At 39.0% G+C, this 12,917-nt stretch overlaps 1 protein-coding gene across 1 annotated transcript; it reads right to left on the bottom strand.

Annotated features, from left to right (window-relative positions):
• vill (villin-like) lies at positions 1-12,674 on the bottom strand. The gene is made up of 20 exons (XM_078280938.1): positions 12,657-12,674; positions 9,398-9,481; positions 9,224-9,298; positions 8,899-9,098; positions 8,369-8,477; positions 7,938-8,048; positions 7,065-7,270; positions 6,882-6,960; positions 6,691-6,789; positions 6,353-6,506; positions 5,997-6,097; positions 5,732-5,869; positions 5,462-5,620; positions 5,019-5,198; positions 4,744-4,889; positions 4,147-4,291; positions 2,064-2,252; positions 1,691-1,759; positions 1,154-1,489; positions 1-444 (listed from the first exon to the last, which is right to left on the bottom strand). The coding sequence occupies exons 2-20, from the start codon at positions 9,470-9,472 to the stop codon at positions 331-333; spliced, it is 2,685 nt and encodes an 894-aa protein (XP_078137064.1). The 5' UTR covers positions 9,473-9,481; positions 12,657-12,674; the 3' UTR covers positions 1-330.
• Between the last annotated feature and the right edge of the window lie 243 nt (positions 12,675-12,917).

The raw sequence follows: 12,917 nt of genomic DNA, 5'->3' as shown, positions 1-12,917 counted from the left end.
TTTTGTGTGTTTATTCATGATTTAAGTGATTCAGCCAATGACCATAATATCTTGAGAAAACTTGATCATGGTGTGATCAGCATAAAACATTGAAAAATATAGATAAATATAAAGCATAACATTTGAAAATAGTCCTAGTGTAAGTCATGATTTAGTTGTTTTTTTTATCACAATCATGTTATTAAGCTAATTCTAGTAGACATTTCAATAACTTTAACTCGGTTGATGGTGAAATGATCAAGGCCTCTACCAATTCCGTATTTCAGCTAGCAGCTAAAATGCTACCTTTGTTTTAAAGGTTTGACAACGACTTCATGTAATCCAACTTTTTCAGAAAAGTCCTGATTTTTTCTTCATGTCACTCTGCCTCCACTTTGGCAGGCGCATGAAGTCTGAGCGACTCGTTCCGAGCAGGTTCTCAAAATCCGCATCAGACAGGTAGTCCTGAAATCAGAGCAGAGGGGAGGACCAGGACAGAAAACGGTCAGGCTGACCTCTACTGTACACACTGCGTTATAACATCAGGATACACACTGATTATAACATGCTTAGCACCTCCCACTGAATCACATCATCTTTACAGCCATGGAAGGATTGTGAGACAACAGGGACCTTAGCACAGACTTATAAAAGGCTCTTTCGTACATAGGGGTGGGGGGACAGTGTCTCTTTCTGGTTGTTTTGTGTCTCTGTAGTTATTTTGTCTCTCTGTAGTCATTTTGTTTCTCTTTGTAGTTATTTAGTGTCTTCTTGTAATCATTTGTGTCTCTTTTGTAGTCATTTTGTGTCTCCTTGTAGTTGTTTGTGAGTCTTTGTAGTTATTTTGTGTCTCCTTGGAATCATTTTGGGACTATTTGTGGTCATTTTGTGTCTCTTTGTAGTTATTGTGTGTCTCTTTGGAGTCGTTTTGTCGGTTTGTAGTCATTTTGTTTCTCTTTGTAGTTGTTTTGTGTCTCCTTGGAGTTATTTTGTGTCTCCTTGGAGTCATTTTGGATCAGTAGCACATAACATAATCAGGACATCCCTTCTTTCATCTGAGCTGTGACTTTCCAACAAGAAGGCACATTCACTAAGCCATCCACGCTTGTAGCAATCACACCTAGCACATAATGACTTCCATGTTTTTGCAACAGATCAATAATACTGCACCCACCTCTCTCTGGCTGGGGTCCACCCCCTGCGGCAGCTCACTGGGAGACTTGTTGATGAGGAGCTCTGGGTCCAGATACATCCCAGAGCCTCCAGCAGAGGGGGACACAGTGCCACCAGCAGGGGATGAGGGAGTGTAGCTAGAGGAGGGGGACTGGGTCATGGACGCAGAAGACTGAGCTCTCTGTGTGGACGGGCTGGTGGGAGTAGAGGGTCTGGGGGACAGATCGCCTCTGTGGAACGTGTAGACTGGAGGGGAGCTTGTGGGGACTCCTGGAGCCCTGTTACCACCTCCACTAACCCCAACAGGACTTTTATTGAGATTAGTATTGTTCAGATCCTGCAGATGTAGGACATGGGTGAGTGAAATCCTATTTTTGTTGGAATTTGATATGACATTTGGGAGAAAAAATCCCAAATGTAAACATTTACAGATTAGTGAAAGTGTCATTGAACACATTACACATTAGTCGTTATTACATTTGTGATATTAGTACATTTAGTCAATTAATGAAAGGATTAGTGTCAATCAATCACTTACAACAGTGATCTGTGAGAGAGATGCTGGATCACTCAGCTTTTTTTTCATTTCCTCATAAGAGTTGCCTCCCTGTAGAGAAGATCAAGTGAGCCAGGATAAAAAACTCGTAAGCATGCAGGGTTATCTTCGTCTTCAAACAATCCATAAATCATCCACATGTGACTGTATGTTCTTTCTAATTTTTGAAGTGATTCTTTCACATGTGATATTTGTGTCTCTTTTCAATCATCGGTGTTGATGTAATGGAAAAGTACAGTCATAGAATATTATGACTAGTGATTTGTAATTTGTAATTGTTTAATCATGCTGCATTACTGTATCAAACATAATATAGTGCCTCTCACTGAGATCAAAGAGCATATAACAAACTCACGCTCCACTTATGAGGATCCCATGCATTGAACCAGCCAGTGAAGGTGGGCGGTTCGTATCCCTGTTTGACAATGATTTTGGGTGTGTCGGGGTCGCGGCCTGCAGGGTGGGTCCTCAGATATTCTTGTGCACTGTTCCATGCCTCCTTGGCCTCATACTGGTTGGCTGAGTTTCCAACCCACAAGAAAATCTGAAGGGATTAGGAGAAAGAAGAAAAAGGGAGATGAATCCCTTCCAGAGCACTGTAAACATTTAATCAAGTAGGCTACTGTTCAGTACAGCATTGAGGTACTTTACTTCAGTATTTCATTTTTGTGCTTCCTTATACTCCCCGCTGGTAACTTGGTAAACTATTTTCATTATTTAAAAAAATAAGGAACATTTTAAACACTTTTGTAGTCTATTACATTGAACAAACACTTTCACAAAAGGTTATATATCTAAAAAAGCATCTTTTATGCTATGACGTTGAAAATACAAAATAAGTAGAATAGGCTAATACAAAATAAAACGCGGAACCTGGGCATTGTTAGTTCCGGATTATGAGCATTAATCTATAGACCGTATTCTGTGTGTACCGGGCCGTGACGGTTCGGCACAAATAGTAAAACATGACGCATTGTTAACTGAAACAATCTTCCTCTTATCGAGTCGTTTTGTTCTGAAATTGAGTCCTTATAGCATTTAGCCTACTTTTTATAAAGTGAACAACGTCTGCCAGTGTAACAGTGTACTTTTTTCTTATCTTCTAATTATAGTGGCTGCCTTTTTAAGGCTTAGTTTGGGGCATTTCAGTTAAGGCCTAAAAACTATGAACTATGAAATATTCTCACTGCACTGCAAAATAGGATTTTTAGGACTAAATTATATAGATATAAATGTTCTTGTAAGTTTCAGTTTGAACTGAGACAGAATGATTCTGGTTTTTTTGTTATGCTCATTCAAGAGAGGCTTTTCATAATAAGAGACCTCTTTATGACGCTGTCCTCTGAGCGCCTGACAGAAGGAAAACACAAAATTTCATGTGGGATTTGAACCCACAACCTTCAAACACATCCACTATCTTTTCTACCACCTGAGCTATCAGTAATATGATGGGAATTTATCACAGACAATAATTAGTCAGCCATTCAGTGTCTGTTTATTTCAGAATTTCCAGCATCAACCAACAAGGAGGGATCAGAGAAAACGTAAGTCCATGTGAGCCCAGCTGGTCGAGCTATAGCTTGACGGACACTTTTGCTGCTTTTGTTATCACTTTACATCATCTGCAGTGTTTTAGTCTGCAGGCTGTACAAAATAACATTACAGGTAAACACATTCAATTAAGATGCCAATTTGAGGTTAATTAATGTAAAAATAAATGGATTGATATGCCAATCCATTTATTTATCCATTAATTAATATTAATGGTAATATTAATCTTTATTGTTATTTAAAAGAAGTTTTATATTTATTGTTTTATTTATTGCATACATACAATAAATAAAACAATAAATATTGGAATAGCCTGCCCCCCACAATAAGGGACCGTCCCACATACATCAATTTTAAAACTCATTTAAAATTCTGGCTTTTAGAAAACCAAAGCTGCACTCACTTTTAACTGCCTCAGACATTTCACTATGTGTGACAATCACATGTTACAATACTGTTGTATTTTGTTTGTCTTGCCTCTCAAACTATGAGGGTGTTGCATGCTTGTTACTGTTTTTATGTTTTTCTTTTTCTGTATCTGCCTGGGGACAATAGATGAAAATTAGCTATGGTGCTAACTCTAGCATATTTACATTGTGTACTTGTACTGATGTCCATTAATATGCGCTGTCCCTATCTATATAAACAATTAAATAAAAAATAAAAATACAAGAGGGTTAATGATGTGTCTCTACAATTTAAGAGTAAAAGAACTAAAATGTTTTTGCCACCACAAAAATGCCCTAGTGGATGCCCCTATGGTAGATAAAATATGATAAAATGCTCTGTATGGTGTCCTTCCAGTGAAGAAGACATGATGCAGTGCCATAAAAGCTGCCTTAAAACTTTCTACATGCTGGTGCCCTCAGTCCAACATTGCCTCTCACCTCCTCCCAGGTGTCCAGCAGCATGACATCCTCCTCGTCCAAGTCGCTCTGGGCGAAGTCATCCACCTCGGTCATTCTGAACTGACCTGTCTGATTGGAGCATTCAAACAGCCGGGGACTGTGGGGAGGCTCCTCCCTCTGCAGTCTGAAACAACACGCAACTGTATAATCTGCTGTGTGTGTGTGTGTGTGTGTGTGTGTGTGTGTGTGTGTGTGTGTGTGTGTGTGTGTGTGTGTGTGTGTGTGTGTGTGTGTGTGTAGACTATATTTTAGATGACATTGGGCATATTCCACTGACCTTGATAAGAAAATAATCCATGCCGATTTAAATATGAGTTTATTATTGTTTCAAAATATGATTAAAGCGCATTTTGGATGTTGTTATTGTTATTTTGTTGCTTTTTATGATATAATATAGAGTAAAAAGAAAATATGTACGGAACAACGAGGCCTGGGTGAATGCTTATTGTTATTAATATCTGGCTGCTGAAGTATCATTAAGCAAGAAACCCAACCAGTCCAATTTCTCTTGAGATTGCTATAATATCACAAAAAAGCCTGATTCAAAAGTGTGATATTGCTGCTGTCTGTGTTTACCTCTTGTCACTGGCATAGGGAGCCTTTCCTCCCACAGATACCCAGAATTCAGCTGGCTCCTGGCCCTCCATCACCACCACCTTGTCCTGCTTGGACAGCACATCAGACATCGCTCTCCCCATCACCCTCTCATCCCCGCTGCAGCCCTGGAGACAGACAGAAGCACACATTAAGCAAACACGGATTTGTGTGAAAATGCAAACACACAAACACAATTCATGTTTTCATGTGAGGCTTTTTCAGCTTGTTATTGTGCTCCATAACGAAGCGTGTACCTTTCCATACCACAGGTAGATTATATGGTCGGTCTTCAGCAGGAAAACATCGTTGGTGTTGAGAGACGAGGCCCGTGCCAGCACTTCAGTGGCCTTGGTGTTCAGCTCATTAGTCCCTCTGACCTGGAATAGCCTGGCACCTCCGTCAGGGGCGACCACGCCAGGTCGGCCTGTACCACCCTAAAGACACACCCACACACACACACACACGCACACACGCACACACATGTACACACACACACACACACACACACACACACACACACACACACACACACACACACACACACACACACATAACATGCAAATTTTCTTATTGCAGTAATTATTCCTCCAGCCTTCTACTACAATTGTACACACAGTCAAGATAAAGGCCTTTTTTTTGTTGCATTTGAGCATTTTTACTCCATCAAAAAATAAATATTCAGTGTGAAAAATTGCACCTCGAAGATGACGAGTTTGCCTTTGAAAATAGCAAGGAAATGGCGAGGCTCCTTTCCCATGACCACCCTGACCTGGACCGGGGCTCCATTGTACTTGTTATCAATATTGACAGCCTGGTAGGCACAAGCTGTGATCTCATCTTTAGTGGCATGACGGCCCTGGTGTAAGAATCATCAAATCAAGTTAATACAGAATAGCTGTTGTTTTTTTATTTATAAGAGATAACAAATTTAAAAAAAGGAAAATATTCCTACTGTGATGATACTGACCTGCCACATGTAGAGTATGTACTGCTTCTGGTTTGATCTTTGATATGTATACAGCACCAAGTAGCAGTCTCCTCCATAAAACTGTCCATACGTATTTGGATTTACTTCTGCCAGCTCCAAGTTCTCAATACGCCACACCTGACAAAAAGTAAAATGTTTTAGCATTCTTCCCTCTCATGATGTAGATCAGCTCTGTCATTGAAGCTGAAGTCTGTCTCCCTTTTTGTGTTTGTGTGTATTTTGGCTTCAGACAAAGTTTCCTCACCTTAACATCTCCAGAGGCGTCATCCACCATGCGCTGCTGTGCTGCCAGTTCAGGACGTGCGTGGAGCTCCATCGTATCAAACTTTACTTGGTCTACCTTTGCTGTATGGAAACCCAAAGTGTTTGGTATCAAACAAGTAAATAAGACATTTTTAAAAAAGTATGAATTATATACAAACAAAATATATATCTAAACATGAAATTGTAAAAGATTTTGTTATATAAAAACTGCTAAAATGAAATAAAAATGAACTACAATTAGCTATTTTATTGTGAAAAGAAGCAGGATAAAAATGTTTTCTTTTAAAGCTATCTGACCCAGATGTGGATTAATTAAAGGTTATGTATTTATGTTACCTATCCTTCCCATGCTGTAGGTGGTACCAAGACCCTGAGTTTGCTCTCTATCTCTCCAGGATTTGAACAAGTGCTTGAACATTGCGGACTCTCCTCCCTCAGTCATCACATTCACATTGGTGCTGGATGGGTAGTTCTTGGCTTTGATGTAGCCCTGGTAGAAAATATGATAAATTATTACCATTTAATTTGGTGATCCACGCAAAAAAAGAACCGTGATATTGAATAATTATAGAGTTCGATATATAAAACATCTTTTAAGGGAGATTTATGTAGAGTAAGTATTGCTCTAGCTGCACTTCTTACTGTACATATGTACATTGAGTAATTTAACTCACCACTGCCCTGTTAAGAGCTTCTTGCCGCTCTTCCTTGGAGGCCTGTTTTCCTTTCCACACCATCACATTAGAGCCTCCCTGGTCCAAGATGTAACAGTCCTGACAGTGAGAGAGAAAGAAACAATGAACAATGAGACAGGGCCCATAATAACAGTCTCTAAGGAACATGTTCAAAGGATGAAAAGAATTACAGAGGAGTGCAGCAGATCTTGCGTTAGAGGCTGCGTGGCCACTTCTTGAATCACTAGATTCCCGCTATTTTCAAAAACGCTGAGGGGAAACACAAGCAAAAACAGTGTTTGATTTTATTACATGCCTGAAATATTGACTTCATGTTGCAGCAATGATGCAACGGACCAAGAAAAAGTCCTTACTGGTAGAGTCTGACATTGGTGTTTTGGACCTGGTCAGGTTCGTCATCAGGAATGGCCTCCTTCAGCTGCCCAGTTCTTTGGCCGAGCACCGCCATCATGACTTTCATGAGCTCTGGAGAGGCCTGCTCATCGTTGCCCTCCACCAGACCAATCTGAGCTCGACCTCCTCTCTCCCTGTCCCGGATGTCCTGAGCCAACAAGATGGCCTTCAGAAAAAGAAGAGGGGAGAGAAGATATGTATGAGGTCAATGTGTGTGCAAAAATCTGGCTCAAATGTTGTTTTGAGTTATTTAGCTTTGTATTGTTTTACCATGAAAATGCACTTTTTTTGTTAATTGTCACAGACTTCACAAGAAATCCACAGTATGGAAAGTTTTATTTTATTATCATAACACTGAGACTTTACCTACAAATGAATCAAAATCATATATTTGTTGCTAAATAAAGCTACGTACAGCTCCTAATTTTCATTGTCTGTAACGGGGATTATCTTCAGCTGTACTTGAGTACTTGAGTACTTTTATTTAATGCTACTTCAAACTTCTACTCCACTACATTTATATGACGGCTATTGTAGCTACTTTGCAGGTTCAGATTTTACATGCAGAACATATGATCATTTTCTAAAAAATTATTTGTTATTAAGAATTTAAAATGTACTCCACCTCGACCAGCATGCTACTTACGTGTTAGTACATCAATAATAAGAATCCTTTTGATACCTAAAGTATGTTTTGTTAGATAGATACTTTTGTACTTTTACTTAAGTAAACATTTGAATGCAGAACTTACACTATTCCTTTTACTTAAGTAAACATCCTGAGTACTTCTTCCACATCTGCTCTTTTACAACCAATCAGAGTGGAGCATTACCTTGAGCTTCTCTCTCCTGTTGCTCTGGGGGCCGTTCCACTGCACTATGGCTTTCCCCATATCCAGCAGGAATATATCTCCATTGTTAAAGCTGTTCCATGACACCTCCACCTGCACACATGTACAAAAACTTTAACAGGATGGAGAGTTATCAACCTTTATTCAAATGGACAGTACATGCTGTCGCAAAAAAACAATAAAAAAACGTTCTGAGAAACAAATGTTGTAAGCAAAGGAACATTTTATTTAAATACCACACGGTCATAGCACTCCTCAGGCAATTAACACCTACTTTGACAGCTATGGCAACAAGCACGCCATAATTTGTTTAAGAGGGAGTGTCAATGCCCCTTGGAGCGTGGCTGTGTGAAGCCTGTGATAGCTCCAGTGGGAGGTACAGGGAAATCCTGTCATCGCCCTTTATATTATACCTCTGTTGCTGTGACATGCTTCCTCCCTTTGACGCGTAGCAGTCGCAGAACGTTGTAGACATTTGTGTCAACATGATGAAAACCTGAGGCCACTCCACCCTTCTTGTAGCTGTGGAGAGATCAGCACACATTACCAAAGTTCAAGCGTCATAAAACTAAAGCACACACATGAAGGGGAGTTATTGCAATAGCCCCTGAGTGCATTTCTTGTTTTGTTAATTTTGAAGTTTAAAACCTTGAAGCACAATGAAAAGTCATAGGTTAATAAACTGCGAGAGACGAAACTGCTTTTCTTTGCTAAGCCTCAACAAAGCAAGTTTAATTTGTGTCATAAGGATTTCATGCAGAGGGATTACTGTTTTAAGCCATGTTTTAGGAAGATTACAGCACAAGTGTGTGTGTGTGTGTGTGTGTGTGTGTGTGTGTGTGTGTGTGTGTGTGTGTGTCTGTGTGTGTGTGTGTCTCTCTCTCCCTTTCTTTCTTCACCACCCCCTTCTAGGTCACACACCAGTCCTTTATCTTTGACTCACATGAGGCCATTTTTGAAGTAGCTCCTGAAAAGCGGTGACTCGTTACCCTGCACCTCCCTGTGCTGGACCGGACTCCCACCCAGGTGCTCGTCCAGCTTGGTGACGTAGATGGCTGCTGCACCTTGCTCATCCTGAGAGGAGGAGTTCCCTATCCAGTAGTGGATGTCAGCCGACTGGCCGGAGCCCTTGCTCTGATTTATCTGGTGAAAAAACACAGAAGATCCAAGACTCACACTTACACACATACGATCAAGGCATGTTTAAATCACGTGCACTTCATTAGTGTTGTTGAGCCTCTTGGGAAAATAGCCAGCATTGCACTCACATAAATAACAATGTAACAGTCTCCGTCAAAAAAGTTACCAAAGCCTTGGGCTGGAACAGACACCATCTGCATGTTCTAAATGAGAAAATAACAAAAACATGTTTCAGGTGTCATTACATGACAGGTAATGTCTACATAGACAGTAATATGATAACTGTTCAAGGGCTGACTTACATTGATGGTCCATATCTGCAGGCCTGGCTGTCTGTTGACATTTCTAAATGTGTCTTGATTGTCATCATTCATCATTCTGCTGAACTGAAACAAACACACATGTAAAGCAAGAGACAGAGAGAATTGTCATTGTGTTTAACTATTTATCTTATGCTAAAGAAATATAAATATTTACAGGTGATTTATGCAGGTGATTTATGCAATAAGACACAGTAGGTGAGATGTATAACCAAAAGTTATACAGAAACTTTAAACATCTTAGTGTGCTAAAGCACAATATCTAATATTCTAGTACGATTTATGGTCAATGGTGGAATGTAACTCAAGTTCTGTACTTAAGAGCAGTTTTAAAGTATGTGTACTGTATTTGAGTATTTCCATTTTGAGCTACTTTATACTTCTTCACTTCTTTACTACTTTTCATGTTAATATTGTACTTTTACTGCACCATAATGATTTGGCGACAGCTATACTTTGCAGATTAAGGTTTTACATACAAAACATTTGATGAGTTCATAAGATGTGTCGTTAAAAATGAAACCATTAAATGCATGATAAATTAGTTACAATTAGTTCTACCTCAACCAACTACAACAAAAATGCATCTTACACAGTAATACTTAACAATAACATCAACAATGGCCCTATTTCTGCATCAGCAAGACTGATACTTTATTTTTTCTGCTAATACTTCTAAATGTTTACTATAGTAAAAGACATACAGCAGATACGAAACAACATTAGCATTCATTTGGAGTTGTGCTTCTGGCCAAAAGTCCAAAAGTCACTCTTTTTTTAGCTCTGTTTTGGTCTCCACCAACTCCTGAGGGAAATATTGGCTCTTTAGCTGCTAAAGGCTCCACTATGTTCAGTCATATAACTTTGTATGCCGTTTGGTGCTGGTCAGGTAGCGTACAGTTGGTTTTTTAGCATTTCTGCCATAAAAGTGAATCAAAACAATAAAGTTGGGAGTGGAAAACCAAAACAATGACCTATAAAATGCTCAGTAAAGCTGAGGGAAACTACTTAGAGAGGATGTTAACGCTTCTACCACCACTGCGTATGGTCTAACAGTATTAAGTATGTTAGAACCTTAAACAGCATATTATAAAACACATATTGAATTACAACTCTTCCCAAGTACTTTAACAGAAAAATATAGCATTTTTGAAGCCTCCTCCTCATCGCTCATCCTTCGAGTTTCCTATCTTTTCACTGGAAACTGATTTCTGTAAAGTGAGAAGTGAACCATTTCAGAAGATTGGATCTCTGACAGTGAAACACTTCTAATCCCCCTAATGACTGTCAGCTTGGTGCCATAGCAACATGCAAGTTCTGCAATCAGTGGTGCTTAAACAGCCTCTTGACTCAGATATCAGAAACAACAGCACTGATAAGCAAACACACTGTATCACAAGCTGAGCCGAGAATGTAGGCTTAGCGGTTACACGCTGTATGGAAACAGGCTCGGTGGGACGCAGCCGGCAACATATCATAAATGCAAATGCAGGGTCCATGCATACATGATGTGATTGGCAAAAAGCTGGGGGAGCTGTGGTTGCAGTCAATCTCCATGGAAATAACCCAGCTATAATTCATTGGCTCATACACACAGTCTAATCTTTCCTACAAGTGTAGGAATAAAATGTCAGTGACTGATGGATTGGGTGGTGTAAGGTGAGGTGAGACAGTTGGACTCTACCAGGATGTTAACCACACCCTTTATTAACATTATCAAGGCTCTGGTTTTCAGGTAATCAGATAAAAAGAGGTGACACACAGAACAAACAGAAAAAAGGGTTGAGATTTAAATAACATGATAGGGCTTGGGCTTAACATTTTTGACGTGTCTTATGTATAATACATAAAGAGTTGAAGTTCTATAAAGCGTAGCCACAGTTGCCAAATGTAACAATTATGGGATAGCTCACACTAAATGCTGAAGCATACTGTAACAGTGGCCAGGTTTGCCAACATTAGCCACCATAAGCTGTGTCCAAGTGGGGCTATAGCAGCTTCACTCCTGAGAGTACTAAATTGAGCAAGGGTGTGTTTTTATTGCTTATGAATTTTAATTTGAAAGAGTAAGATTGTGTTATTTCTATTTACATAATCTCACTTTAAAGCCAAATTGAAAGGTCTGCTAAAATGACCCAACTCTTTGCATTGTATACAAACATCATTGCTTTTAATTTGCCCAACATACGATTATTGCTGACACATATAATGTGCTGTCGTAATAATGCATTATGTATCATTTTGTATTAACTGTCCTGTTTGTTTAGTGCTGTTCTGCCATTGTTTGTATGTATGTTTTAATTGTGACCTACAAAATGGTACAACATATCAAATAGTAATATTTATGTCCATCATTGTTCATGGTCCCAATCAAATGAATACAATAAATATTCAAATAATTTACAAAGTTTGGAAATGTTACATTATTAACATTTTTGAAAGAACAGAGACAAATTTTTCCTGTTGCTGAAAACCATTCATCATTATATTCCCCATTCACTGACTCAAACATCTCTCGAACAAAGACCATAGACATTTTATTATCTGGACAAAGGAGAGGCCGCACCCATGGCTACTGCACATATCAAACTGTAACTAAAATGACAGTTTCCCTCAGTATGCACATACTATTTCATATTTAAATGAACTATACATTTAAAGAGCAGGATCATATTCTTAGCTTTTTTAGGTTATTTGTGATTAAATAACCACTTTTACTTGTTAGTTTATTATTTCAATTTCGTCATAAAAATTTCCTGTATAAACTTTTTAAATATATAATATAATTTTGATTAATTGACTTTATTACTTGACTAGATAGCGACGTTTTTTGCCAGATATGGCTGTCGTGGCAACTCTGTTGCGAATGAATAACAACCATTGTGCTCTGCAACCAGATGTATTCAAAATGTATGAAAAACAAATAATTCCTGAAAAGATCAATTGATGATCAGCATTGCATCCATTACTGTGACAGGAAAGACTGGTTCCACTTCAATTAACCTGCGGTGTCCATTGACTCAGCATCAACAATGAGCTTTGTTAATGCTCTAAATACCTGCTATTCCATTAATATGACACAATTAAAAGCACCGTTTTCAAGATTTTCTTCAACAAATATGATAATAAAGATCTTATTCAATGCAAACTGCAGTGATTCATGTAAAGGTAGCCTAATTGATAAAGAGATAAAAAAACAATCTAGTGAAATTTGTCACCAAAATAAAAGTATGGATCTTACCTTGTGTTGTGTCTGGCGGAGTGAAGTCCTCGATGTCTCCTAGAAGTTGTGGAGGTAGATTAGTAAATTAATGTATTTATGCAATAAAGTAGCACTGCCTTTCCCTCCTGTGTGCAATCTGGAGTGTGTGAGGCGGAGAGGGCTGGGTGTAGGATATTTGTCTCCACACCCAGGTTTGAACACACCTGCAATTTCCTGCCTCAACATTTACAGTGCAACCACCTTAAATACACCTCTTCCTACATTGTTTCCCAGCCCCCT

The sequence above is a fragment of the Sander vitreus genome, chromosome 22 (genome assembly GCF_031162955.1).
Source record: "Sander vitreus isolate 19-12246 chromosome 22, sanVit1, whole genome shotgun sequence".
In the NCBI taxonomy this organism is placed as follows: Eukaryota; Metazoa; Chordata; class Actinopteri; order Perciformes; family Percidae; genus Sander; species Sander vitreus.
The sequence above is the reverse complement of the archived record's forward strand: the minus strand, read 5'-3'. Positions and strand labels throughout refer to the sequence as shown.

Coding starts and splice junctions, on each gene's coding strand:
- vill (XM_078280938.1), bottom strand. CDS start 9,472: ATGATGAATGATGACAATCAAGACACATTTAGAAATGTCAACAGACAG. Junction 7,271..7,937: donor ACAGGAGAGAGAAGCTCAAG/GTAATGCTCCAC, acceptor CTTTTTCTGAAG/GCCATCTTGTTGGCTCAGGA. Junction 6,961..7,064: donor ACCAATGTCAGACTCTACCA/GTAAGGACTTTT, acceptor GTTTCCCCTCAG/CGTTTTTGAAAATAGCGGGA.